This window comes from Toxoplasma gondii, chromosome IX, assembly GCF_000006565.2.
Source record: "Toxoplasma gondii ME49 chromosome IX, whole genome shotgun sequence".
In the NCBI taxonomy this organism is placed as follows: domain Eukaryota; phylum Apicomplexa; class Conoidasida; order Eucoccidiorida; family Sarcocystidae; genus Toxoplasma; species Toxoplasma gondii.
The window spans coordinates 1,150,153-1,177,035 of NC_031477.1; the positions used below are offsets into that span (position 1 = coordinate 1,150,153).

At 53.9% G+C, this 26,883-nt stretch overlaps 3 protein-coding genes across 3 annotated transcripts; 1 reads left to right on the forward strand and 2 right to left on the reverse strand.

Annotated features, from left to right (window-relative positions):
* Positions 1–1,703: 1,703 nt before the first annotated feature.
* TGME49_266410 (hypothetical protein) lies at positions 1,704–5,017 on the reverse strand. The gene has a single exon (XM_002368689.2). It carries the CDS (start codon positions 3,918–3,920, stop codon positions 2,160–2,162), a length of 1,761 nt encoding a protein of 586 aa, XP_002368730.1. The 5' UTR covers positions 3,921–5,017; the 3' UTR covers positions 1,704–2,159.
* A 155-nt stretch (positions 5,018–5,172) lies between these two features.
* Positions 5,173–18,971, forward strand: TGME49_266400 (hypothetical protein). Its single transcript, XM_002368688.2, has 18 exons — positions 5,173–6,294; positions 6,696–6,858; positions 7,956–8,054; positions 8,746–8,806; positions 8,996–9,111; positions 9,645–9,920; positions 10,440–10,489; positions 10,993–11,026; positions 11,456–11,581; positions 12,156–12,236; positions 12,717–13,167; positions 13,834–14,080; positions 14,638–14,793; positions 15,365–15,475; positions 16,007–16,149; positions 16,721–16,755; positions 17,097–17,335; positions 17,922–18,971. The coding sequence occupies exons 1-18, from the start codon at positions 5,845–5,847 to the stop codon at positions 17,964–17,966; spliced, it is 2,883 nt and encodes a 960-aa protein (XP_002368729.1). The 5' UTR covers positions 5,173–5,844; the 3' UTR covers positions 17,967–18,971.
* A 59-nt stretch (positions 18,972–19,030) lies between these two features.
* TGME49_266390 (DNA mismatch repair protein, C-terminal domain-containing protein) lies at positions 19,031–26,759 on the reverse strand. Its single transcript, XM_018781428.1, has 6 exons — positions 23,129–26,759; positions 22,783–22,957; positions 21,172–22,210; positions 20,302–20,690; positions 19,618–19,814; positions 19,031–19,290 (listed from the first exon to the last, which is right to left on the reverse strand). Exons 1-6 carry the CDS (start codon positions 24,988–24,990, stop codon positions 19,218–19,220), a joined length of 3,735 nt encoding a protein of 1,244 aa, XP_018636273.1. The 5' UTR covers positions 24,991–26,759; the 3' UTR covers positions 19,031–19,217.
* Between the last annotated feature and the right edge of the window lie 124 nt (positions 26,760–26,883).

Here is a 26,883-nt window from a genome sequence, read left to right on the forward strand (position 1 = left end):
TTGTGGTAAGAGGGAAGAAAGGTGCAGGTAGCGAGACTCGTGTCCATGTCGTGTGACTGTATTGCTAGATTTTTTTTGTTTCTATGGAGTGACGGTTAGGTCTTCCGTCCTAAATGACTTGTTCTCTGTCATACACTCAGGTTGTGTTTGTTGAATGGGGCTCCCCTGGCGGCCGCCAACGTTTCGATGTGTCATTTTCCTTTGCAACACCGTACGCGTTCGGCGGCGCTCCGATTTGGGGGCAGGAGTAAATCATCGAGTTCATTATTGGCATTTTGAAGACGTCTGCGGAACATATCTTCGGGTCGCTTGACGTTGCTTTAGTTGTACTCTTCCGTACGGAGGGCAGGTTTATTGGCAGCACCTGCCCCATGGTTCAAGTGCTATGAGCTGAATGGAGTCGTGGTCAAGATTGTGATGCGTGTAAGACGTTGACGCTCTCCTAAGGGCAAGTCTAGCAAGTCCTACCCAGACAGCGATCGACTCACACTTCGGGACAGAACGCGTACCAGAATGGTGTAGAGATACTGGCGTTCGAACTCAGAGTCATCATATCCATCATCGCGCCGTCGAAGTGGGCGCGTTGACCGCCCCGTGTGATCTCGAGGGAGAGCTCAGTGTAGGAAGAGATCGGGTGCTACCTTGAAGAAAGGCAGGTGCGCCACGAGATCTAAACGCTGGCAGACTCTCACTGATACGTATCAGCCAGAACGGCTCGTTCACCTGGTTACAAGAGCTCACCAGAGTCCGTTCCCGCCTGGGCGCTGACTACGTTCGCATCTGTGAGACGAGTCTCGCCAACACACCTCACCGAATCAATTATCCGTCACCCACATCACACATATCGTATCCCATTGGCGCTCGTACAGGCCCACCTCATGCACTGCTCTGTTGAGCAGCCGCAAAACTCGTGAAAGATCAGAGAAGCGCACTGCGCTCTCCCGTTTCTGTAAAGTTGTTCCTTGCGGCGAACCCCCCTCCTGTGTCGTCACCGCTGCCGACCAACGGTACCGCCACGATAAGCATGTGCAAAGAAGAATTTAGCACCTGTGGTTCCCAAGGGATCTGGAGTTGTCAGCTTTACACCAAGAGGAAGTAGGTTCTGCGACTCCAGCACGCGAAACAGTTCGAAAGCAACCAACGATGGATTGTGGGCAAGCCTTTTCAAGACAGATGTTCACGAGGGTAACTGCAACGTATGTGTTCACGTAGTTCATACCAGTGCAGGGATTGCGATTTCTGAGGTGAATACGGCATTGTGGACTTGGCGTTGTGTGAAGCCAGAGACTTCCGTACCTGCTAGACAGAAGATGCCATGTCGTTAGTAAACCAACTTAATGCTTCCGATATTTCCGACCTTCCACACCAGCTGAAGCTCTCTATTTGGGTTACAGCCTATGGCGTGTGCAGCTACGCAGCAGTTAGCGAAGCAAGGCTGCATCGGGGATCCTCCCGCCGTTACAACGGATGTGAAGTCCAGGCGTGGTTATCCACTTTGTGAGTGATAACAGAACCAGACAACCCGGACGTATGAAACCGAACCAGCAAAAGCCTGTTCAGAAACATAACGTGCAATAGAAACTAAGTTTGAATATAACTTCCAGATTCGGAGTTCTGAATATTTCTGCTCTCAAGGGCTGACTGTAACTGCAGGCAGCCTGCCTTGAGCTTCGGGTGTTGTCGTTGAGGAACTCGCGGGAGCGTCCCTCTGTCAAGCTTATTCTCGAATGTTTGAAAAGTACCCACGCGTTCTACGAGCACGATTTTTGATTGTACAGCTGATGTCGCATGAGGAATTGACCTGACGCAGACGGACAACAGACTCTCAACGAACCTATCCTATCCTGCAACAGCACTGTACACTTTTATTTTTCGGAGAGCGAAAACCATGGCGTGTCTGCTGGTCCGTCTCAACCGCTTATCTGTGAGGTAAACAGCTTGCTGGTGGTCCGCGACTAATCCGATTGATTGCACAGGGGTGCCTGCGCGCTGAAAGTCCACAGCCCCGCCATTCGCATGTATGCCCAGTGAAAGGCACGAACTGTGCGGTGGAGCTGCTCTCACGTTTCTGTCTGACATGTCCAAATACCTTTCTACCAATCCTGGTTTGAAGTGAACCTGGTCAGGAGTGTTCGACCTTCGTAGTCGATCTGCATCCCTTACGCTTCCTGCGCCTGGATCGCAGCCCGCAGCTGCTGCGGGTCTTCCTGCCCTTCGGCTGCTTGCCGGATCGCTTCAATCTTGGCGTTCGCATCTTTGAGTTTCTCTTCCAAGATGACCAAATTGCTTCGCGCGTCGTTTGTATCGTTTTCGATGCGGTCGATCACGTCGCACATCGCCTGCACAACCTTTTCAGTCTCTTCCTGTTCCCGTTTGGTTGCTTCTGCGGCCGTTGCGTGGACGTTCTGCAGATCGATGACGCGTTTCGTCGTGATGTCTTTCAGAGTGGTGGCTTTGTCAATTGCGCTGTTCAGCTCGTCGATCACACTGAGCATCACCTGCGTTTCCTTCTCCAATTGCTCCAACGCCTCGCGTTTCCCCTGTTCGCCGCGAGGTCTTCCACCGGCTCCCACAGTCCCTCTTTGCGTATCGACGTCACCTACGAGACTCGCCACCTCCACCGAGGCCAAGTGCACCTCCTCTTGGAGCGCGGCGCGCTCGGCTTCCAAGCGTTTTATCTCCTCGTTGGTCTCCTTGATTTGCGCCACAATCGCCGCGATCTTCGCGCGCCGGTCCTCGGCTTCGCGTCCTGCCGCCTCCAGCACAGCGGCCTTGTCTTCGACGACGCCTTCACTGGTCTCTTTCAGTTGCTTGAGCATGACTCGCGCAGTGGCCGCCCGCTCCGATTCGCTCTTCAGGGCCTCGCGTTCCATCTCGAGCTTCGCCTCGAGTTTCGTCACATGTTGCTGCAATTGATTCACGACGTTTTCCGCCTCTTGTGCGGCCTGCTCCCGCTCCCAGATCTGGCGCCTGACCACCCCGAACCTGCCTGTCACAGCGTTGACTTCGGCCTTGAGCACGCGCGTCGTGAGCTGCCCGGCACCGAAGATAACGCCTGCAAACATCAGCATTTTCCCCAGGGACATCAGCATCCCCCCCGCAGGCAAGTTTGACACCGACGCCTTCAGTTTGGCGACCATTGTGCCGACGAGCCCGTTCACGAACTCCACACTCGGCAGCGTCGGCTCGTCCGCAGCAGGTCCCGGCCTCTCACTCATCAACCACTCGAAGAATTTCCGGAGCGATTCTGTTGGCTTCCACGAGGACGCGACGACACCCAGCTGCTCGAGCGCCCGACTCTCGATTTCAGTCGCGTCTCGATCAACGTTCTCTGACTTCAACAGATGCGGGAAGAGGTCCGCGAAACGCAGCGGCCCACCCGCCGACGAACGCGCCGCTCCGCTCTGCGGCGCCCCGAGAAACGGGAGGTGACCGCTGTACACAGCCAAACTCACGACTGTGGCGGCAAAGAACGCCGACAAGACGTAATGGTCACGAGCGAGTTTCGTTGCGCGCCGGACGACGTCTGCTGGGATTTTATAGGAACTCGCTATTTCTGCTTTCGCGTCCGAGTCTTCCAGCGCATCGTCAGACACCTGGACTACGTCGCTTGTGGATGTCGAGGCCTCCGGCACCTGGTCTGTCACCACTGCGAGGGTGACGCCGCTGTCGCCGACAAAGTTGGCGATGCGCTTTCGATTCTGAACTAACAGGTACGAAACCACAGAGAGGAGAACCATGAAAAACACAGTCGTCCCCACCCGGGAGCGCGGAGACGCCGTAGAACCTGTCGCCTCTGTGCTGCTTCGTCTTCTGAGCTCCCGTCGCCGTCTCGCCAACGTAGTCGGTCTCGGGAACTCAACGTTGTCCTCCTCCACGGCTCCTCTCCTCCGCCCTCCGTCTCTGCGCGAAATCGCCATTTGCTGGGCCTTCACTGACTCTGCGTAGGTTCACTCTCGCGTTGCAGCCGGCAGCCTCCAGCGTCAGGGTACGACAGCAGCGAAACTGTTCGGATCGAGAGACGTTTCTTGTAGCAGAGATCGCCGTACCGCAGCCAAGAAGGTGCCCTCTGCCTGTAAACAACAATCCGAGGCTCTTGGAGTTGAACGCATGCGGACGAAAGAAAATACAGGTCAGTCTGTGGTGGCTCGGGGATGGAGAGAACCGTGCGGCGACAGGAAGGACGACCAAAAAAGTGCAGCGCGGGGAAATTGGGCGCAGCGAGAATTCGCGACAGAAAGAAAGTGCAGCAGTGACTTGCGCGTTCAAAAGGACGGAAAGCGCTGCGTCCTCTGTTGGTCAGAGGAGGAACTCGGACTTCTGCTGTACTCGCTGTACGAGCCGACTTGTATCAGACGCGGTAAAGTTGTGGAGAAGGAGAAAAAAGCGAGGTAGGAATGCATCGAAAAGGCAGGGCGAGACCAAGAAGCGAGAAAACTTGGCTGCTCTCTCAGCTACGCACGACCATGCAACGAAACGTTGAGATACACCAACGAGAGCGAATTGGGTCTCCACCTTTATCAGTTTTCTGACAACATAGATCGACAAGCGGATTCGACCATTGTCGTTGTCTTCAAGCGCTCTATTTAAAAGTCGTGTAACTTGTACGAAGAAGCGTCACCTCAGAAGCGTGGACTCTCGCCAGACGCAAGAAAAGCTCCCGAGTTTGACCGCGACAGAGAACGCTTGCTAAACGGGGTTGGGCAGACGGGAGACAGTCCCCGGAAAATTTATTGGCACCAGATGGGCAACTTGAGCTCTTCAACTCCCCTTTTCTGTGTCAGGCACTGGTCCTAAGAAGAGCCTCAAGTCGTCCGGGCGTCGATACGGCAACCGTAGCTACGCATATAGCAGCGAGCGCGCGCGCTCTGTAGAAAAACGCTGGAAAAAAGACGGCGGCGTATTAGGCCCAAAGTGCAGATAAACAAGCTCTCAAAACAAGAAGGAAAACCCAGATAACAACCACAGTCGGCTTGTCAATTGGTTTAGCAAAAACATTCCCTACAACACATGGCGCAGTCCGTTTTTCTGGTTTTGTCTCTCGGCTTCGTTTCGTCTGCAAACGCGGCAAGGAGACAGGCGAGAGCAGCCCACAGAGATATTTGCATGCAGGCCTTTCGACTGCCGTGGAAGCATGCGTAGGAAAAAAGGATTTCTTCTGCAGTTTCGCAGCTCCGTTACCTACGAATCGAAAGAGACTGGCGAACCTTATCGCTGGCCACAAATACATTCACAGCGCTGCAAAGGAAACCTGACGAACTTTGGCCGACGCCAAGAGAAAAAGCCAAGTCGGTTTTGTGACTTTCGCGCGAGGCTCGTCGAGTCCGAGGCAGGCACCACGTTCATCTTCAGCTCGAGGCGGAAATCCGCCGTTGCCAAGAGGCGAATAACTTGCAAGCCAAAGAATCGTTTATAGTCTTCTTCTGTCCTTGCTGCAGAAGTCCTCGCGAGATCGCTCTCTCTCTCTTGTCGAGACTCGCGCTGCCAGCATTCCCAGTCCAAGCGTCTCGCCACGAGTCGCGCAGGCGACACAGTCTTCGTCGTCGTCCCCGTCCGTTTCGTCCTTTCGGATCAAAAGAAAGGATTTCTCCTCCTCTTCTCTTTTCCGTCTCGCGTTTCCTCCCTGCGCGCCGTAGCGTCTTCTTTTTCTCTACACCTCTTTCCGTCGCGCGAAACCACGGTCGCTGCATCTTTGCTCAACGAGCACTCCCGTGCACTGGCCATCTTGTCGCGACGACTGCTTCGCCTCTTTTGGTTTCCCCCTCTCCTCTACGCGTTCCACCGACGTTGTTCCCCTGCCGACCTTTTCCTTTTCCGCGAAGACCTCTTGTGCAGTCGACTGAAATGGCGAAGGGCAAACGAAGAGGTGGGCGCCGTCACAAGAGGACGACAGCCTCGGCAGCGGACGCCTCTGACGAAGGAGAACTCCCGGAGGGAAGCGAGGGGGAAGTCGAGGATCAAGGCGAGGACGCGGTCTCTCTCTCCGGAAGGGCCCCGGCAACCTGCAGCGCGCGAAAACCGGAGAAAGCGACCAAGAGAAGAAGAGACGAGGATTCGGAGAGTCCTGCGGCCGTGCACGAGGACGCACTCGTGGACCCCGAGGCCTCTCCGGTAGTGCCTTCCGATGGCGGTTACCCGAAAGTTGACAAACAAAAATCCAAAGGAAAACGCAGCGTCGACGGATACGTCGAATATCTCACTCACGTCAAAGATGTCATCGATCAACGTGCATTCAAATCTGATGAAGAATGGCAAACGTTCGTCGCTGCCACCGCAGAAGAAGTCGGCTCCAAGGTACGTCACACCATAAGATGCGTTTGCGTCCTTTGACGCCGTCGCCATCAGGTTCCTCATGTTCTCTGGAACTGCGTCTTCTTCGCTCTCTGACTCCTCGTCCATGTTTTCAAATGCCTCACGACAATCCTCCCGTTGCACAGAACAACCTCAGAATCCTCCAGAAAACACTGCACTGTGCTTTGTGTCTCGCCTCTCCACGTTCACTGTTTTTCTTCGCTTGCTTCCTCTATTTCTTTTTCCTCTCTTCCTCCCTGCCGCCGTCTTCCCTTTTTCTTCTTCTCGACCGCTTCCTTATCGTCTTCCTCTCCACCGCTTTCTCCCGTTTCGTCTCCTCTCTTGCGGCCTTTTTTCGCGAATGTCCTCACCTCGGCTTCTGCGCTTCCTGTGGAGTTTGGCAGACGCCGCTGGTCCTCACAGATCAACGATGCAGCAAAGTGGTGGAGAAGATCCTTGGCCTCCTCGCCGGCTTTCTCTCTTCGTCTGGGGCGTCGCGACGCGAGCAGCAGAAACAGAATATCCACGCGTTTCTGCTGCTTCTTCGGAAGCTGTCAGGAAGTGCAGGTGAGGACGAACGCAGGCGTGGAGCACTGGCTCGCGGAAGACGATTCGATGCTTGCACTCAAGCTTCTGAGGCGCCTTCGACGTCTGCGAGCGGCTGCATGACGAACGCCTTTCCACTGAGACGGTTTGCAAAGAGCCGTCCTCGAGTCAGGTGTACTCCTGAGTTGTGGGCCTCTCCGACCGTCTCTCTGGCTCTCTGTCTCTCGGCTGCGCTGCGACTTCTCCTCTCTGGCGCGCTCTAGGTTGGTGATGGGTGGTGCGTCGGACTCCGCGTCCTTCTTTCCTGGCAGTGCCCCGTCTTGTTCTTCTTCCGCTCGAGGAATGAGGTTCCTCCTAGCTACGCTTCTTGCAAAGAACGAGAGTCCACGCAATGCACCTAGACCATGCCCGCTGCGGAGCCTTGATGCCGCATGACACTGAAATCCGACCTGCGCATCCCTTGGAAAGTTTGAAAGCTGCCTATTTCGATGCATACACGACTGGACGACATGTCAGTGGACGCAGCTCTCCGCAGACGAGTGCCTCACCGTTCCTGCGTCCACCGGGGCCTCTGTTTGGCTCTGTTCAATTGCTGTCCACACTCATGCCTTTGTCCGTCTAGCGAGCTGCGAGTCTGCACAGAAGCCACAGCGAGTTTTCGTCTCCTCACCGGTTCCAGAAACAGGCCGGAGACGGAGACCGCGAGACAGTGAACGACAGAGAGTCTCGACGACGCGCGTTCACCTGGGAGCTGCATCCGAACGTCTCGGATCTTTTCTGTGAAGCATCGTTTTTTCGCCTGAATCCAGCTCTGTTTGTCGTTTTGTCGTCTCTCTTGTCGTTCTTGTTCTTTCTGTCCCCGTTTTCTTCGCTCTCTCCTCTCTGTTTTTGACCTGCCGACCATCTCTGTCATGGCGCGACCGGATGCATATGCCCTTCGTGACCAGCAAGTAAAGAGCATAAAGTATAGCGGTCTCCAGAGCCTATTTGAAAACGCGGTTCTGTGGGCGTCGCGCCTTTCATGCACTCTTCCCCCTTCTGGGGTGATGCGTTCCTGCCGCTTCTCTCCCTTATTCGCATTTATCGGCTTGCCCGGTGTCTCTCGCCTCGCCACGCAGGTCAATTGGCAGTGCATGCAAACGGTTCGCATGTTCTCCAAACTCTCTTCGGAGCTCTGCCCTGCGTTCTGGACGCGGAGCGGCGACTCCGAGAGGAAGGTACGTTCGTGAGATGTCTTCGCGTCTGGAGTTCTCGCCTCTTCTCGGCGGCTCTTCTCGTGCGTTCCCCGGACTTCGAATCCACTTTTCAGTTCGCGCCGCCTCTCTCAGCAACGAAGCAAGAGAGAGCAGACGGAGCCGCCTCACTCCAGGCATATACGTGTATATAAATAAATGTATAAATAAATCTATAGACCTGTCCAAATGTAATCTGGTCTGTGTAACCGTTGAGACTCCAGCAGAGTTGAAGATCCCAGGATCTGAACGCAGAGGTCTCGAGTGGAAGTTGAGGGGATGTTGCCGACTCGGCTCTCTGTGTGGTTCCCTGAAGCAAATCGACACAACTCAAGAGGAGAAGTCGATTGCTCTCACAGAGACGCCTCGAACTCCACATGGCGAAGCACGGAGAGGCCTTAATGGACAGATCTGTGGATGTGGAGAATCGCCGCATTTGCAGAGAGACTTGCAAGGGCATGTCCACTGTGTGCCGACGTCATGACGTCGCGGGTCTATCGCACAACATCCGTGCGACTACGAGGTCGCCGGTTTGGACTCGTCGTTTATCGAAATGCAGCTTTTAAGGTTTTCTGCAGCACTCCAGCAGTGGAATCTGCTGAAACGGCAGACGCCAGACGGCGCTGCAGAGACTGAGAGTCAAGAACTGTGTCTCCAGACCTTTGTTACCGTTCAGGCGACGAGGAGGCGGCGCAGTCGGTTGAAGATCTGACGCTCTATTCACTGCATGCGATTGAGTAAGACGTTCGCTGGCTTTTTTGACAGTCGACAGTTTCGCATCTGTGGGTCCAAGTGCCATGAACTCTGAACTCGCACTCTCTGCTCAGGTCTTGCCTCGTCTTCTCTTTGCTCGCTTTGCTCTGTCGCCTCCACATGGTTGCCTTCGCAGGCGAGTGTCTCTGCCGCTGGTGCGTCCGTTTCTTCAGGTCCGAACAGGGAGGATGGATATCCCTCATGACTCACAGCTGCGGCTCTCACGTCTTCCGCGCCGTCGTTCGCGCGGCCGCAGGGATTTACTCTCTTCCTTCAGTCGACGAACTCGGTGAGGAAGTCCCTGCATGACCTGCACGGACAGGTGGTGTGTCTCCTGAGTGAACGAAAGACGAAAAGCAGGGACAGCCACAGACGAGGTGGATTTCTTTTTCTGCCTTCCTGTTCCGCGCCGCGTGCATTTGTCCTGGTGGGTGCATGTGCGTTGCCTGGAGGTTTGTCGGTGCTACAGTGTCCATGTTTCCTGCTCGAGTTGAACCTCATCTGAACCTCGGTGTAGCCTCGCCCGTTGAGGCAGATGCTTCGTCGAGTCTGTATACCCTGTCTTTCGCCTCTGCGTTTCACGGTTTCTCCGATTTCTTCTTCGCCAGCGTCCTCTTCTGGAGCGTCCTCTTCGCGGACTTCCCGCTGTTGTTCCGCGTCTTCTTCGCGCTCCTCTCAGCTCTCTCTTCAACGCGTTCCACCTCCTCTTGCTGCTTGTACGCACCGTTCTGCCTTATTGTGCACCTTCCCTCTCGGCTTGTGTAACATCTTTTGCCTTCTGTGTACTTCGCGTCGTTGCAAGTCTGTGCCTTTGGCGTTCAGGCCGACGGAAACCGCGAAAAAGACGTCAAGAGACTGCTGAGACTCTGCCCGATACTTCGCTGAGTGGAGACGGAGCGGGTGGCTCGAACGGGACGCGAGGCACTGGCGCTCAACGTTTCCCCTCTCCTCCGTCGCTGCAGGCGCTGCTACAAAGAATCGCGAAAAGCGTCGCCGCTGCTGTCAGTGCAAATCCTTATTCCTTGCTCTTTGATGTCTACGCGTCTCCAGCTCTCCAGCTTCTTCTCCACGTCACAGCCTCTGCCCCTCAGTTCGAAAGTAAGACCTTCCAAACTCCACTCGCCCGGATTATCTTCACATTTATATACATATGCGCATATATGCATATCTGTACATATCTGCGTATACATATATATATATATATACAGATATATATACAGATATATATATATATATGTATATGTATATTTATATATATATATATATATATATATATATATATATGTCTGTATGCATTGGTATGCATACAAGGTGTGTAGAGAGAGAACCCGAGTGGAACAGATGCGCTTGGCTCAGCACAGAGGCGTATATCTGAAGATACGAGGATACTGTCTGCATGTCTGTGTGTGCATGTAGATGTTGGGGACCTGTCGAGTTTTACGTCAGTCGGTTTCTTCGTCTGCGCGTTTTCTGCATATCGTAGCGCGCGTGAGCATGTGACGTTGGCAGCACAACCGACGGGGTTGCGCAGACTTCTGCGGGCAGAGAGAAGTCTCGTCGTCATGGCGTTTGCTTCCTTTTTCACCTTCGCTGCTTGCCTATTTGCTGCGCATGCAGAGGCGAAGACGCGTCTCCTGGCAGCGATTTTCCGACTCGACAGCCCAGAGGTGAGTTCCGTCGCAGCTCTGCGCTTTTGCCAGCATGAGCGCGCGGCCCTCAAGTCACATTCCTTGATGAAGGAACAGAAGTCTTTGACGCGCCGCACTCGCAGCTGTTTCTCCATCCGAGTCTCTTTTCCCATGCCGTCTGTCTTGTGTCTCGTCTCTCGCGCGCGCGCTGTCTTCCACCTCGGGTGTCTGCGGCGCTCCCAGACTCCGCTGCACAGTCACGGAGAGGGTGAGGCTACGTTCTGTCTCTCGGAGTCTGCGAAGAGTTGCCTGGGCAGAGTTTCCAGACGAAAGCGCATGGCGTCGCAGAATGCCGCTTCACTGTGTCTTCTCGTCTCCCCGGTCGACTCAGCTCCGTCGGTTTGAGTCTGGAAGTCGAGCTGTGGAGCACAACAGCAACCGGACCTGCGCCGGAGTCGCGCGGTGTGGTGGACAACGGGGAAGGCCGCAGACAGAGTGAAGAGGATATGAATTGGGTGCGTTTCTGTCCCCCGTCCTCGCAGGCGACCCGACGAAGCGAGATGATGCAACTTGCAGGTAATTCCACCGTGGGTGTATCAACTGGGAGGTGAGGCGACCTCGTGTCTCTTCTTCCCTTTTCCCCGCGTTCGCCGCCGGCGATTCCGCGCCTCTCTTGTGCGCCTCCGGCAGGCCAGTCAACCGTTCCACTGAAGCGTCTACACTCCCAGGTGACTCCAGATCCGAGAAGCGCAACCACACACGCATCTCCGTCATGGACTCGACAGACCGTTCTCGCGTCTCCACTCCCGTCTCGCTGCCTCGGACGCTGCGCAGGCGGTTCGCGTCTGCCGTTGCTCTCTCGCGTCGCCTCGCCTGTTGTTGGAGGCAGGCAATCCTTCCAGAGGCCGGAACCAACCGCACAGACGGATGCAAGGTGATAGAGACAGTAAACATGGTTCTCCACTCTCTGTTGTACTCACTGCCTTTTCTCGCCTTCGTTCTCAGATGCCCTCGTCGACAGCCCAACAGGAAGTCGCGCTTTAGAAGTTGCAGCCTTGATGCTCGCGCCTGAACCGTTTGAACTGTTTTTCTCTTCCTGGCTCCTGAAACGCGTCAACCACCTTGCGCAAGGTGAGCTGACGATCCGAGCCAAGAGCGAACGCATGCGTCGCCTCGGTGGCTGCGAACGAGCGTTTCTGTACGCGCCGTCGTGCGAAACACAGGTCGACTCTGCTCTGGGTGCAAGGCTGAAAGAAAGGGAAAAGCCGAGCGAAGCTCCTGCGTTGCCGCATGAGCTCTCCCAGGCTCGCAATGTATTTGTGTCATCTAGTCGACGCTTTTCCTCAAGATGCTTCGCCGGTCAGTTGTTCTGTAAATCAGAGACGAAATGAGGTTTCGTTTGCCGTCGCCTTCGGTCCGCGCTTCGCCCCGTTGAAGAGGATTTCCACTTCCATGGCTACACACGTCTCTCCAGCTGGGCGCTTGTTTTCTTTCATTTCAATCTACCTTCTTCTGCGCCTCCCCCACACACAGTTTTCCCTACACCCGTCTCTCGCCTTCCTTCTCCTCCTTGCTTCTCTTCCTTCTCTTCCTTCTCTTCCTTCTCCTCGTTTCTTCTCCTTCCTGCGCTCAGTTGCTTGCGTTCTGCTCCTGTTCTTTCTTTTCCTCGCACTCACGGCTCACCGCGCCTCTGCCCTGTGCACAGGCCGCTTCGGAAACTTCATGCTCCAAAAGCTCCTGACCTCGACCCTCTTGCAGCCGGCTCACGTCCGGCAGCTGGTTGGCGGTGAGTCGCAGAAACGAGACGAAGTTCGTCGACCGAAAAGGCCGAGACGTCACGGAAAAGAGAAACGACGACTTGCAGTGAACGCTCCGCAGGACCGAAGGGTGGATCTTTTGCCAAGCGGGAACAGGGTGGCTCTACGCATGCGTCAACAGAGACCAAGTCAAGCCTGGGTGCACACACACACACAAATGCATACGACAGTCTCACGGCTTCCAGTCCACTCCGTCAGTCGACAGTATCCTGATGTTCTGCTGATGATTCACAAGTCAATCCTCTTTGTCACCGCGGCTGCGCCCGTGGATGGAGCACCTGTAGACGTGTGTCTCCACTTTCGCTTTTGATCGAGCAAAGAACGTTCTTTCACTCGTCTGGATGGTTCGCATCCGACCGCCGCGCCTGGTCCTCCAGATGCTTGAACATCTGTCTGTCGTTTTTTTTCTTCGCTCTTCTCTCCCTCGCTTGGGGTGCTTCTCCTTGCAGCTGTGGACTTCAGCGCCTGCGTCGCTGCCAGGACTCCCGCCGTCCTCTGGCGCCTCTCCGAGGCTTGTCGGCGCGTCCGGACGTCTCAGGCCGACTTTGCCAAGCGCCTGTTTGCGGCCTTCGACCTCCACAATCCGAAAAACCTTCCCTTTGCGTGGTTTTCTCTCCTCGCGCTCGCGCGGCCTGAAGGCCTCTCCCCCTCGCTCTGCTTCTTCGCCCAGCAAGAGAAGGCCGGGGACGAAGGCGAACAGAAGCCTCACACGCTTCGACACTTGAGCGACATGGTGACCCCCACCGGCGTCTCCATCGTCCTCAGTCTCCTCCGGTTCCCACCCGCTGCGATTCAACCTCTCGTCGGCGGCTTCAAGAAGTTCGTGAAAATCTTAAAGAGGACTTCTGTCTCCGTCCGACAGTGGAGAGGCAAAGACTGCCCTCCTCTCTGGGATGAACGGTGCGAAACAACGCGGCCTTCGCAGCACTCGGGGCGCAGGCTTTCACTCGCATGCAGCCGTTCCGTGTAAAGCTGCTTATCAGATCAGACCGGCTCGCCAGAAAAAAACCGATGCTGAAAAAGAGGTTCTGGCGCTGCTGGCATTGCCCAGGCCTCACCTCAGGCCTGTCGATTTGTCGAGCTAGTGCCTCGTCCAGTCAAGACCGCAAACCAGTTTCCCAGTGCCTCTTCAAATGCAAAGCTCCACACGCATGCAACCGGGTGCAGCATAGAAAAACGAATCTCCCCACCTTCTGCTCTCTCAATATAAATCTAAATATCAACGCCTGGTTTTGTACCCATATATATATATATATATATATATATTCACCTCTTCATTTCTATACCCAAGAGCATGCATCTTTATATCCATATATATATATATATAGAGAGAGAGAGAGAGAAATAGGAACATGAATACGGATAAAAAGTGTACATATATATATATATATATATATATATATATATGCATATATATATATATATATATGTATTTGTGCGTGCATCAATCAGTGTCTCTTTTTCTGTATGTCGCATTTCTGATGTGTGGAAAAGCAGGATTTTTGGCACGACTTTCTCCTGCACATTTGCGAGTCCAAGGGTTTGTTTCTGTGCATGCCTGTTTAGTCCGGCTCTGCTGAGCCTCGCGACCGATGCGCAAGGCTCGCGGCTTTTGGAGGGCCTTGTGAAGGCCGCGGCCTCTGCGTCTCACAGCTCAGGACGAGGAGAAAAGGAATCGGAGAGTAGCCGCAACGTTCTCTTTCCGCCGCAAGCTGTTCAACAACTCTTGAAGGCTTTTTGCGGGAACTACGCACAGGCAGCGCTGCATCCGACTGGGGGCTTCGTAGTCACCACCTTCTACGATGCCGCAACGGTAACGCCGCGAGGAAACCGAGCCTTCCCTTTCTGAGAAGGAACCGCGAAACAGGGGGAGGAAAGAAGCGCCAGCCGAGCGACAGAACATCGCGAACGCTCACGACAGCGGACAGGCCTAGAGAGCGCGACTTCTCAATGAGAGACACACATACAAATGTGAATAACCATGTGTGCATGAATGCCTACAAACATTCCTACATATATATATATATATATATATGTATGCCTATATATATACCTATATATATATATATATTTTTATATATATGTTTATATGCATATTTGTGTGTGTGTGTCTGTTGGTGTACGAACACCTGCGGTAGTGCCTGCATGCGTGTGTGTATGCTTGGATGTCCGGTCCTTTTCTTGGCTTCTTTACAGTCTTTACATTCACGACGAAAATCGGCGAGGCTCCAGGTAGTCGGTTTTCTGTTGAGAGACGAATGAGTCTGGATTCTCGCATGTCTTTGCTTCTTCGGACTTTGCGGCTTTGCTTGTCTTTTCTCTCTTATGCGGAAGGGACAGTTTCTTCCCCGTTGCTTCTTCCCGTTGCAGGTGGACATCAAGCGGCGGATTGTGCAGGAGCTGTTGGAGGTCGAAGAAGAACTGCGAGAGAAAAACTACGCGGCATACGTCAACTGTGAAATTCATACGTTCAAAAGAAACGAAGAAGGCTGGGCAACGCGGCAGGAGAAAAAGAGCAAGACCAGGGTACGGCTGTCTCGCGGTGTCTTTTTGAGTTGTCGCTCGCTCTCTCTGAAGTTGGTTTTCTTCTTGCGTGATGACCTTCTCTGTAAGGAGCGTCGCGTTTCTTCGACCGCTCCTCTGGTCTCCGCGCGCGCGTCGACGCGCTTCCCCTCCCCAAGATGTTTTTTGATCGAGATCTCCTTTCTCCCTTCTTGGACGTTCAGCCCAGAGCTTCCGTTGCGTCGCGCTCGCGCAGACTTTCTGCACACCTGTGAATCGCTTACACAGGACAGACATGCTGATACAGATGCCCTGCAGACTTGTTCCCTGTACACGCGAAGAACGCTTCTCCGCATACGCGACCAAAACGTGCATCGACTTTCGTCGGAGCAAAGTCGACGTTGTTTCACCCCCCACTAGAGCGATTGTGGTCAACCTGTTAATCGTACAACTGCACGCATGTTTGTGAGTATATGTGTATATGGGAAGTTGCAAGTGTATGTATCTATGCAGGTACGTTGGTCCGTGTGTATGCATGCATGCCTCTCTGGTTCGGCTTCAGCACCAACGAATGCCTTTTCGATCGTTTTTTCAGGAGCTTTTCAAGGACCTGCTGGCCGAGGAAGGCGACCAGGCGGAGGATGTCGTGGAGGCAGAGAAAACGGAGAAGCATGCGGCTCATGAAGCTGCCCGCGCCCTCCTCGAGGTATGCAGGACTAGGGAGAGCGAGAACAAGGACTGCACAGGAAAGCGAGAGAACCCACACGAACACCCAGGGGGAGGAGGTGTGACGAGATCGAACTCTGCTGCATCTCTCTGGGGAGGACTGTTCGTTTGTCACCAGCCGCGTTTCTCCAGAACGCGTCTCTCCCGTCCACAAGGCTCTGTCTCCTCTGTGCTGCGGGACGTACGCGTTTTTTTTCTTTTCATTTTACTTTTCCCTCGGCCGAGGCGTTTGTTCTACTGGCTGGCCTTCGTCCTGTTTCGGTTGGCATGTCTCTCTTTCTGCTCTTCTGCCTCTGTGCGGCTCTCGCTTGATCTGCATGCGTCTTGCGCGCCCTCTTCATCCCCATTCGTCCATTCGTCCACTCGTCCATTCGTCCACTCGTCTCCTCTCGCCTTGCTTCGGTTCTCCTCACGGTCGTCGTCCGTTTGGACCTTCATTTTGCTTTTTCGCTGTTGTGCCGGGCTTCTCTGGATCGCATTCTCCTTCTCTCTCCGCCTCTTTCGTGTGTAGCGCGACGCGGTGGCGCAGCAGCTTCTGGGCGTGGACGAGAAGAAGAAGAGCAAGAAGACCGTGGAAAAGAGGAAGAAGAAGCAAGCTCCGGAGTCGGACAGTGATGGTGACGTTTTTGAGGAGTCGAGCACCTCACGCAAAGAGTAAGAGCTTCCGTTCTCGCTTCTCTCTTTTTTTCTCACAGTTCTCCTTCCACGTTTCCTGCTTCTCCCCCCTTGAGGTGTGGACAGGCAAAAGTAAACCGGCTACAGAGGCTACACGCATGCCAGAGAAAATAGACAAATGTGCCTTTGCACTGCAGAGATGTCTATTTTCTTTGAAACCTGAGTAGCATCTGTAGCCGGTTTACCTTTGCCTTTTTATCTTACCGGTTCGCCATTATGTAGCCGATGCAAAAGTATTCCAGGTTGTTAACTGTAGTCGTGTGCATCTCCTTGAACGTCCGTGAAGGAACTCGCATGCGCTCCACATTGTGTGTGGGCTCTGTTCCTCTATTCCTCTGCTTCGAAAGGCACGACGGAGGTCCGCCCAAAGCTGGACCGTGCGTTTTTTTCGCGGTCGCATGAGGAAGGCAGACTATGCTTTTGCTTGTTTCCCTCGACTGCTTTTATTTCGACGACTTCTCTCTCACGAGCGACAGCTGCTCCTTCCCCTCTTCGAAGTGCGAAGCGAACAGCAGAGACCTCTTTTCTCTTTCTGATTGTTTCTCTGCAGAGCGCAGGAAGCCGTGGACACAATCTTCAGTGAAGGTGGGCGCCGCAGGCTTCTGTTTTTTCTTCCTTGTAGACTCCACTGGCGCTTTGCTCGCGTCTGAGAGTATCTGCAGTTCTCTCCGTTTCGCTCTTTGTCTGCGGCATCTGCGTGTGCCGTCCTGTTTGCCGCTTCAAGGTTTCTCTTCCTGTTTTCTCCCCTTCTGTCTCCTTTTTGAGGGGGCGTCCTTTTCGTTCTCTCGTGTTCTCCGGTTCTTCTTCGCTTCCCCACTTGCTCGCTGTTCCTTTCGTTTTTCCTCGTTCTCTTCGTGGTGCTTAGACTTCGTCTTCGCAATGTCAGAAGGTCTGTCGCGCGCTTGCCTTCCTCCCCTTTCCCGCAGCTGCGAAGGAACAGAAGGGCAAGCGTCGACGCACAAAGACGGAGCAAACAGAGCTGGCAGACCAGGACGCGGACGGCGCGAGTGCTGCAGACTCTTCCTCTGGAACCTCGAAGAAGCGAAAGGGAGAAAAAGGAGAAGCGGCTCCGCAAGACAAGACTCTGGAGGCTGCCTTCTTCTTTATCGAAGGGACTCGCTCAGATCTTAGCAAGCGGCAGGTCGCGAAGAGAAGGAAACTCGAAGTAAGCCGAGGATAGAGCGTATCGCGTCGCACATGAACTTCCAGACTCTGCGATTGCCCCAGAGCGAATCAGGACGCTTTCTCGATGCGGTGTCGCTCTCAGGACTCATGACGCCTGCGAATGTCGCGCGGGGGCAGGAGAACGTCTGTCCGTTCTTCAAAAAGGGGGAGACTGGGAATCGCTGTTTAGATGGTGTGCGAAGCTTTTGTGATGTTGGGCGAGCAATGATAACGAAACAAGCAGACCATGGAGAGTGAGGTTCACGAATTTGTCTCTCGAAGATCCCTTGACAGTCTCCGTTGGTTTTCGCGGGGTACATCGGAGGTTCTCGGTGGCAGCTCTTCTTGGGGCCTAGACGCTCTCTGCATGCTCACTGTCGTCTGCTCTCTGTGCTGTCACTTCGAGGTTTCTCCCTCACTGTTTTGGGGATTTCTGTCTTTCTCACTCTACTGTTTTTCTTTCCTTCTCCACAGGCTGTGCTTCTCCTTTTTAGTGAATTCTCCTGCGCTCTTCGGCTGCTATCTTTCTTTTCCTTGCTTTGCTCTCCCTCACTTTGCGCTCCGTTTTCGCGTTTTCCTTTCTGCAGGCTGCGAAGCTGGCTGCTGCTGGAGCGCCTGTTGACGTTCGCTGATACTTCTCCGCTGGTCTCCGCGTTCCCCATCGTCCTCTCCTTTCCTTTTTCAGTCTCCTTTCTTCTCACCTTTCTTTTCATCTTCCCTCTCAGTGTTCCCCTCTCGTTTCTGTCCTTTCCTTCGTCCTGTCTGCGTCTGCTTCCTCGGTTGTGCTCCCTCTCTTTCCCCCATCTGTCTTTCCTGCTTTCTCGCCTCCGCTGTGTAAACAGCTCCTTGATAGTGATTCCTTTCTCCCCTTCGTACGTTGTGCCGTCGCGTCACGGGGATCAAAGCGCGATGACGGGATCGGATTTTCCTCCGCGTTCCGCGACGCCAGAGTCTTTGTCCGACAACGGTGTCTCCGTCCTCAGACTTTCGTCTTTCAAACGTTTCTCACAGAGTCAAGTCGCCCAACGCGGCGACCCACGCAGAGCCAACGAAACGCACGAGGAGAAAAAAAAACAGGCGAAAGGCAGCCTCGAACATCACCTCAAAAAAACGCGCATGCAGAGGGAGGAAGGAAAAACACGAAGAAAGGGAAGAAGAAACCGCGTGGAGAGGCACAGGATATGCGAGAGATACGCCGAGTAAAGCAAGAAGAAAGAGTTGCGCGACGGCCAAGAGAAAGCGGAGGGCGAGTGCAAGGAGGTGACAAGAGAACTTCTCACGTTTGGAATAAACTTCAAGTCTGTTCACTGCGACTCACGAGATGACTCGAAAAAACGAAAACCGGGTGCCACAAGGACATGCATGGCAGCACCCTGCAGCGAGAAAAAGGATATACGGAGTTAAGGCGGACGCGGGGAGCCTCTGCGACATTAGTTGCTGCTCCTCCAGAGAAGTCCAAGAGCCAAGGTCGGTCGAAGCCGAAGAAACGAAATCGTCTACACCCGAGAAAAAAACTTATACAGAAAGGAGGCAAGCGAGAGATGCGTATGAAGCAGTAAAAACGCCCATTTCCCTTCTTTCTGACTTCCTCGACAAGCCTTGAGAGCGTCAGAAAAGACAACGGTCATCGGTTCTCGCTGCTCTCCCATCCCGTGTGCGTTTTTCTTCTTTCCTGTCACTTTTCGCTCTTCTCTCTGTTCTCGAACGTCTCTTTCAGCGGTCCTGCGACCTCATTTCCTGTCTGCGTACTCTGATCCTTCTTCATTTCTTTTTCTCTCTTTCCTTCTTCCCCTCCTCCCGCGTCTGCCGGGCCGCTTCTCTTCCGCGCATTCCCTCTCGGAAGACTTTCCTTGTTGTCTCGGCCACCGTCTCTCCGCTGCCGCCTAGCACCGCTCGAAGACGCGGTAGAGCGCTGGCAGCGAAGCGACGACTCGGATCGTGCCATCCGAGAAATATCTGAAAAAGAAGAGAAAACATGAGCGCGGCGAGGACGGATGCAGGTCGCCGAGAAGGCGCATGCACCCGCAGGGACCATAAAGACGATGGAACGCGTTCGCGACCTGGACTGGCCGAATGAAAAAGAACTGAGGGGAGAGAAAGAAAACACTAGGGAGAACGAGAGAGGGAACAAGCATGACGACAGATAGAGAGAGTCAAAGAGAGTGAGAGGGGAACTCGAGGGGACCTCAGGTTTGCACCACAGGTCGCAGAGGAACAGACCGCGCGTTGGAGGAAGAAATCAACGTCTTCCGTGCATCCGGTTCGAACGGCTGAGCGACTGACGTCTTTGGCAGAGCGCATTTCCAGTAGCCGCGGATCGCGGGCAGGAAATGCATAGAAAAGATATCTCGCACTGCCGGATGGACTGCGAGGCTCGAGGCGTCGGCCGCTGCAGTCACATGCGGCGGAACGGATGCGAAGAAACGCGCAAACGCTTCGGCGGCATCTCGAAGACAAGACGTCTCTTTACGCCAGTCCACCTGCGCAGACAGGAAAGGCATTCCACACCAGGTTTGGCAGGCGCCAGAAATCCAAGATGCACAGGACGCGAAACGAAGCAAACGATGCATCCGGACTTTCGTACACACGCGGGCATACACTCCAAGCTGCGTCTACACCCATGCCTCGAACAGGAGATCGACGGATTGTCCCTCGTTGCTCTGCTGCGCATCTGGACTTCTCAGCATGCAGAAGCACCGAGAGAGGCTGCTATGCGTCTACAGAGTATGCATGCACTCCACACGACCGACCGCAACCACAGACGCTTGTATGTGCGCTTCGATAGATATATATACATATATATACATATTTATACACATATATATACATATATACATATTTATATACATATATAGTATATATATAGTATATATATATTAGACAGGCATTTGCAGATCTGTCGAACAGAGGAGGTCATGTTTCTCTCGAGATTTTTCTCCCTGCTGAGTGTGCGTTTTCGGGACGCACATCGAGACCGAGTTGGAGAAGAAGCTCCGGGAGATTCCGAAGAGGGAAGTAGGATCCGCATGCGAGAGGCACCGTTTTGAGGCGCCACCCGAGCTTTGCGTCCTCCGCGCCGACTTCTTCATCGTCTCTGGGGCGTTTGCGTGACCTCCCAGAGTCGGGAGCGATTCCGAGACTGAAGTAGTCACAGAGAAGCGAACGGTGACGAAGTAGACACTCGAGCGCTTGCTCCACACTCGTGCCTTCCAGTTGAGAGGCGCCAGACTCATCCCACTGCATGCGTCGTCTCCGACGCAGGCCTTCTCGCAACAGCTTGGAGAGAATCAACGGAGGGTCGAGGATCAGCGGAGGGAGGCGGCCGAGTCTCAGCAGAACGGACTGGTACAGAAACGCTGCGCGGCCATGCAGAGAGAAAAAGACAGTCGGAGATTTCGAGGCAAAAAGGTGGAGGTGAATGGACGTTGCGCCTTCCGTGTCGTCCCCTCTGTCGTCTTCCCCACAAAGTACTGCGTTCCATGACTTTTTCAGCTTTTTCTGAGGCTCCCAGTTCGGCGGTCCTTTGCCCAGACCGGTGCAGGAGAACTACGCATTATCACCCTGCCTTTACAGAGCTCGTCTCCTCTCAACTTCGCTAACGACCCTCTGCGGTTGCCGCGTTTCACTTTCTCCCCAGTGTCGTCGAACTGCCTCCTCCAGTGCTCTTCCTTCTTTCTTCTCTCTTCCTCCTGCGTTCAGCAGTCCCCTTTCTCTGCTCTCTCCCTCTCCTTCACTGGTGCCGCGTCCACCCTTCTCCGCTCCTCTCTGTTCGTCTCCTCTTTGCTCGCTGGCTCCCGTCTCCGCTCTTCCTTCGTCTCTCCGTTCGCCGGATTCTACCTCTCATGACTCTCTGCAGGTCGACGAGCAGCAGCAGGTGATTGTGTTGGAGGAGGGCGTGCGTCTCGCTCACAGCGCCGACGAGGAGAGACTGCTGAAGCCAGGCGTCGCAGCCGTCCAGGTCCCCCGCTGCCTCCTCCGTCTTTCCGACGTCTCGGCTATCGCGTCGGCCTCTCGCGCTCTCCCCTGCGGCGGAGCCGCCCGCGCGCCGAACCTCTTCGAGCAGCGTCTGGACCGAGGCGAGATACGCAGAGTCACTCGGGAAGTTCCTCAACACAACCTGCTCGAGCGCAGGACGCGAACGAAAAAACGAAGTCTCCTGCCTCACTCTGCTGCTCGCGAGAGACTCTGTAGAGTCCGCCGCCTCGGCGCCGCGGCTACGCCCTCCACACCCGTCCTGCGCCTCCCCTGCCGACGCACGAGGAAACAAAGACGCAGAGAGAGAATCAGAGAGAGACGAAGAAGATGAAAGCGAGGAAGATGAAGAAAGAGACGAGGCAGAAGAAGACGGAGGAGAGGAAGAAGAGGAAGAAGAGGAAGAAGAGGAAGAAGATGAGACATTGGAAATTGGATCAACGGTAGAGTGTCTGGTACCGAGGAAGCCAGAAAGCGTTGTTTGCCGAAAGTCCGTTCGAACGCGAGCTGGATTTAACAGCTTTTTTGCCATCCCTGGGTGAGAAGAAGAAGCGGCTGAAGACCGAGACGAAGAACAGCAAGCGGAGGACGGAGCAGAAGGAGCAGCGTTTCGGACGTCGCCCTCCTCCCGCGACTGGGCGGCGGCGTCTCTCCTCCGTGAACACTCTCCATCGTCTGCATTTGTTCTTCCTGTCGGATCCTCTGTTCCGCCAACTCGTTCTGCTTGCCGGCCTTCTTGCCCTTCCGCGGTACACGGGAGCGAAGAAGACTCCAGCGTCCGAGGAAAGACAAGCAGCCGCTGAGAGAGACCTGGAGGCGAACCGGAGGAGGCCGACGGATCCTGACTGGACGAGACCGTCTGAACGTTGAAGATTTGGGATGACGCCTGCGATCCGAGGCGCTCCTGCAAAGATACCAAGCGTGGAGAAACGCGTTGACGAAAGACATTACCACTCTCGACGTCCACCTCGCATGCACCCAGCACAGACATTAACGGAAAACAACACAACTCCCAAACAGCTGCGGCTACACGCATGCACACAAGCAGATATATATATATATATATACATATATACATATACATATATATAGATATAGATATATATATAGATAGATATATATATATAAATATATATATATATATATATATATAGATATAGATATCCTGATACACCGAGAGAAATACATACTGCCGCACCTGCATACTTTTACGCAGATGTGTGTTTACATGTAGACATATACAAATCGACAGATAGACAGAGGTATCGTTACATCTACATATATAGATACATGTAGAGAGATATGGATCGGGAGAGAGAGAAACCGACAACGAGATACACAGAACATATGCGGCTGTGTTTAGGCACTCGTCGGTGCATTTGTCAGAAGCGTTTGGAACGCGTTTTGCCTTGGAACGCTCGAGAACACACATATCCGTCCGAGGAGAAATGCGAAGAAGAAGACTTGTCAACGGACTCGAAAATGTTTCGCGAGATTTGCGGCGACGAAGTCCTCGTAGAGAAGCTGGACGCGTTGCTTCGTCGGGTGTACATTCACATCGATCAACCACGGAGGCAAAGTCAGAGAAAGATACACCCATGCCTTCAACCCGCGAGGCAGCAACTCCTGATAGACGCCCTCGATGCTTTTTCTGGGGGAAAACGCGCAGGAGACAAAACGCATGCACGCGAGGCGCGAGGCGGCAGGCCGGCAGCGAGAAGCGAAAGAGCGGCGAGCAAGAAGAGTCGCAGAGGCGGTGGTGACTGAACAAGAGGGAGGAGCAGACCTGGGTGAGAAAATGTCGAAAGAAACGGAGACGTACCTGAGAGTCGGGGCATCGACGAGTCGGCCGTTGATGAAGAGGATGAACGTTCCAGGCGGCTTGACTCCGGCAGAAATGCGGCTGGCGTATCCCCACACAGACACTTGGCACTGTTTTTTCTTCTCTTTCTCTTTGGTCGCCTTATCTTCAGTGTCGCGCTCCTCTGCATCTTCGTCTGGAGACGTTCCGCCTTCGCATGCACCGGCAGAGCCGTCGCTTCTTCGCCTGTCTCGGTGCATGCGTTCTTTCTCCCCAGGTATTCTCGCTCTCGCCTCGTCCCCGTCCGACTCCTCTTCCTCGTTGCTCTTGGCGTCTGGCTGTGGCTCAAAGCGCCAGGCTGCATGCGGGAGAAGAAACGAAACGTCTATCGCAGTCAGACCTGCACGGACGCTGTGGCCGAAGGCTCGCTCGACGACCGCCAAGGTCCTTCCTCCCCGACGACTCGCCTCCTTCATTCGACGCAGTTCCTCCGCATGAAGCGCAGGCTCCTCCTCTTCTTCGCGCCTCACGCAAGACCCAACCACAGTCAAGCCCGGAGAGCCTGAAGACTCAGACGGAGAAGATAACGAAGACAGAGGCGAGGAAAAAGAGGCGACAGAAGCAGGAGGAGAAGAAGAGGAAGACGAGGAAGACGAGGAAGACGAGGAAGAAGAAGAGACTCGGGGCCATCCAGAAGTGGAAAAATCCGTTTGTGTCTTATCTTGGCGCCTGCATGTGAATTTGATGTGAGGGTTGTCGATGGCATAGCGCATGCAGACGTCGAGACACTTGGCGTATTCCTCCTGAGGAGACGCGAGCATTTTTCGTCTTTCGGGGAACGCGTGGAACAGCCGAGAGACGCGCAAAGTCGTCCCCCGACTCCGAGCCGCCACTGATACACCTGCAGGCACCTGCAAAGTAGACGAAGAAGAAGCAGAAGAAGCAGACGCAGAAGAAGAAGCAGAAGAAGCAGAAGAAGCAGACGCAGAAGAAGAAGCAGAAGAAGAAGCGGAAGAAGCAGACGCAGAAGAAGAAGCAGAAGAAGCAGACGCAGAAGAAGAAGCAGAAGAAGAAGCAGAGTCAGAAGAGAGAATTGGCTCGCCTTTGTCGTAGGAGCATCGGTATCCGTGAGGAAGCGAAGCGATTCGCGTTGTGACGTCGACCTGTCCAACGACGGCCAAGCTGGCAAGCGCTTCGCCTCGGAAGCCGAAGGTGTTCATACACCTGAGGTCGGAGAGGGCCTTCAGTTTGCTTGTGGTAAAACGTTGGCACAAGATGGTGAGGTCTTGCGGGTGGATGCCGCAGCCGTCGTCACTGACAGCGAGGAGTTTGAAGCCTCCGTTGTGCACGGAGACTGAGATCGACGAACTGCGCGCGTCCAGAGCGTTTTCCAGAAGTTCCTTCAACGCAGAAGACGGTCGGAGGACGACCTCGCCCGCGGCGATCAGCTGCACGACGCTCGGATCTAGTCTGCGAATTTGAGGCTGGGGAGAAAACGCAGACTGAGAGAGACCTGGCGATGAAGGCGCCGAAGGAGACGAAGCGAGCGAAGAAGATGGGGAAGAGGGGGAAATGGAAGCGAGCGACGAAGAAGAGGTACAAGAAGAAGAGGACGAAGAGGAAGAAGAGGAAGAAGAGGTACAAGAAGAAGAGGACGAAGAGGAAGAAGAGGAAGAAGAAGATGGGGAAGAAGAAGAAGATGGGGAAGAAGAAGAAGATGGGGAAGAAGAAGAAGATGGGGAAGAAGAAGAAGATGGGGAAGAAGAAGAAGATGGGGAAGAAGAAGAAGAGGAAGAAGAAGAAGATGGGGAAGGACTAGGGTCTTCCCGTGAACCTTCGCGCTGAGAGGCCGAGGCGGCCCGAGAGAAAACAGAATCGCTCATTTTTAGGAAAGAGACACACACTGAGAGAAGAGGAAGAAAGGAGCCAAAAGGAGGACTGAAAGACCAGAGCGCGACCGGGGACAGAAGAAGGAGCTGTTGGAGGAAGACGTCTCATGAGCGAGGAAAACAACGAGGACAGAAGAGAAAAGACGGGGGTCACAGGCTTGGAGGTCGCGTGCGAAGAATCCGGCCGAGACAAAAAAAGAGAAGCGATAAAACTCTCTCTTTTCGAGGCCTTCTCTCTCGCCGACGGGGAAGAGAAAGTTTGAGGAAAGGAAGAAAAAACAAAGTACCCCTCCAGCAGCGAGGCAGTCGAAAAACGCGTGTGCAGACTGGCTCGACGGTCGTCCGCATGTCAAGCCTCAAGACGCATGCCGCCGCAGCAAAGCAGTGGGGAAACGACATCAGCGGAGGCTCTTTGGACGAGATAGAGTGAAGCATTGGGGAGGGAGACTAGAAAAGTCCACAAGAAAGAGAAACAGATGAAGAGAGAAAGAGAAAGAAGACACGAAGGACCCAAACGCGGTGACCTGCTTCGGCAAGACACTCGAGTGAAGATGGCGCTGGGGGAGGACTCTGCTGTTTTGGACGGGAATTCCTTTTGACTTCTCTTCACTGTTCTCGTCTCCCTTTCCTTGAAAAGCACCGTCCTTTTTCCTCAGTCAAAAGTCTGCCTGCCTCGGAAATGTTCACCGCCGTTCGTTTGCAGGAAAGCGACAGTGTGCATGCGCAGCAGCCGGCGCGAGAGTCGCGGGGGGTGTATTGGACAGCGCCGACTCTGCGGCAGAGACTCACTTTTTTAGATTGTAAGCCGTATACACGAAGCGCAGAGGCCAAGACAAGCGTTTAAGGAGCATAATAAAAGTATGACGCTAGGAGAAAATGCAAGAAGGAGAGCAGAGCTCAGTTTTTTAGATTGTAAGCCGTATACACGAAGCGCAGAGGCCAAGACAAGCGTTTAAGGAGCATAATAAAAGTATGACGCTAAGAGAAAATGCAAGAAGGAGAGCAGAGCGCCTCGGCCATCCTCCTTCCTGCGTATACGCGCCTCCCGCCTGTCTCGCTTTGTTTGAACAAGCCTGCCGAACGGGTGTGCGACGTCTCCTCCCGACAAGAAACAGAACAACTGAGAGATGGCAATTTTTCTCTTGGGGCCAGCTGAGCCAACGCCTCGACTCTTCTCCCTTTTCGAGGATTCAAAATTGCATCTGCAGAGAGTCAGATGGGCAAGTCGTCTGGCCTCCGCGGTGTCTGTGTACCTGCAGGCCTGGACAAAGGTCGCATTTATCTTCCGTGCAGTGGATCTGTTTGTACACAATACGGCATCACTAGACGAGATCTCACGCTCCTGCTCGCAACAAAAGGCGCTGAGATGTGTAGATGTTCTTCGTTGACTTGGGGACGGCGTAGACTGCATGCAGCAAGGCTCTGTCTCTGCGTTGTCGCCTCCATCAGCTCTCAATAATGTTGATGCAACACTGCTACGCAGCCGAATCCGGAAAGATCACTGAACTGCTGTAGGCTGGATTCCTGTCCTCTCTTGAAGTGGAAGAGAGGCACAGGGTCGCCGAAGCTGGCAAGGAGAAACAAAAATATGAAGAATAAAACTTTCGCTTGACAGCCTCGCCACGATGGTCTCCAGCGAGAAAATCCTTTTCTCCAACAGACGCTTCTCCTTCTCTACGAATCCCGCCGAGGCTGAGGCTGTCTACATCCTGGAAAGGTCTTTTCGAGACATGCATGCGCTGCTCTGCACACCGCGGGCGGTGTGACGCGCCCTACATTCAGAATATATATATATATATATATATGTATATATATACATATATACATATATAGGTATAGGCATTTGAATAGATGTACAGAACTGTTTCCATCTGAAGGTTAGGTACA

What these genes read in the sequence shown, in the direction of transcription:
- TGME49_266410 (XM_002368689.2), bottom strand. Translation starts at nt 3,920, where the DNA reads ATGGCGATTTCGCGCAGAGACGGAGGGCGGAGGAGAGGAGCCGTGGAG.
- TGME49_266400 (XM_002368688.2), top strand. Translation starts at nt 5,845, where the DNA reads ATGGCGAAGGGCAAACGAAGAGGTGGGCGCCGTCACAAGAGGACGACA. An exon ending in GCGGCGACTCCGAGAGGAAG is followed by an intron (nt 8,055 to 8,745) that starts GTACGTTCGTGA and finishes GTTACCGTTCAG; the next exon opens with GCGACGAGGAGGCGGCGCAG. An exon ending in GGACACAATCTTCAGTGAAG is followed by an intron (nt 16,756 to 17,096) that starts GTGGGCGCCGCA and finishes CCTTTCCCGCAG; the next exon opens with CTGCGAAGGAACAGAAGGGC.
- TGME49_266390 (XM_018781428.1), bottom strand. Translation starts at nt 24,990, where the DNA reads ATGAGCGATTCTGTTTTCTCTCGGGCCGCCTCGGCCTCTCAGCGCGAA. An exon ending in ATCTCGCGAAACATTTTCGA is followed by an intron (nt 22,211 to 22,782) that starts GTCCGTTGACAA and finishes GTATCTTTGCAG; the next exon opens with GAGCGCCTCGGATCGCAGGC. An exon ending in AAATGCGCTCTGCCAAAGAC is followed by an intron (nt 19,291 to 19,617) that starts GTCAGTCGCTCA and finishes CTTCTTTTTCAG; the next exon opens with ATATTTCTCGGATGGCACGA.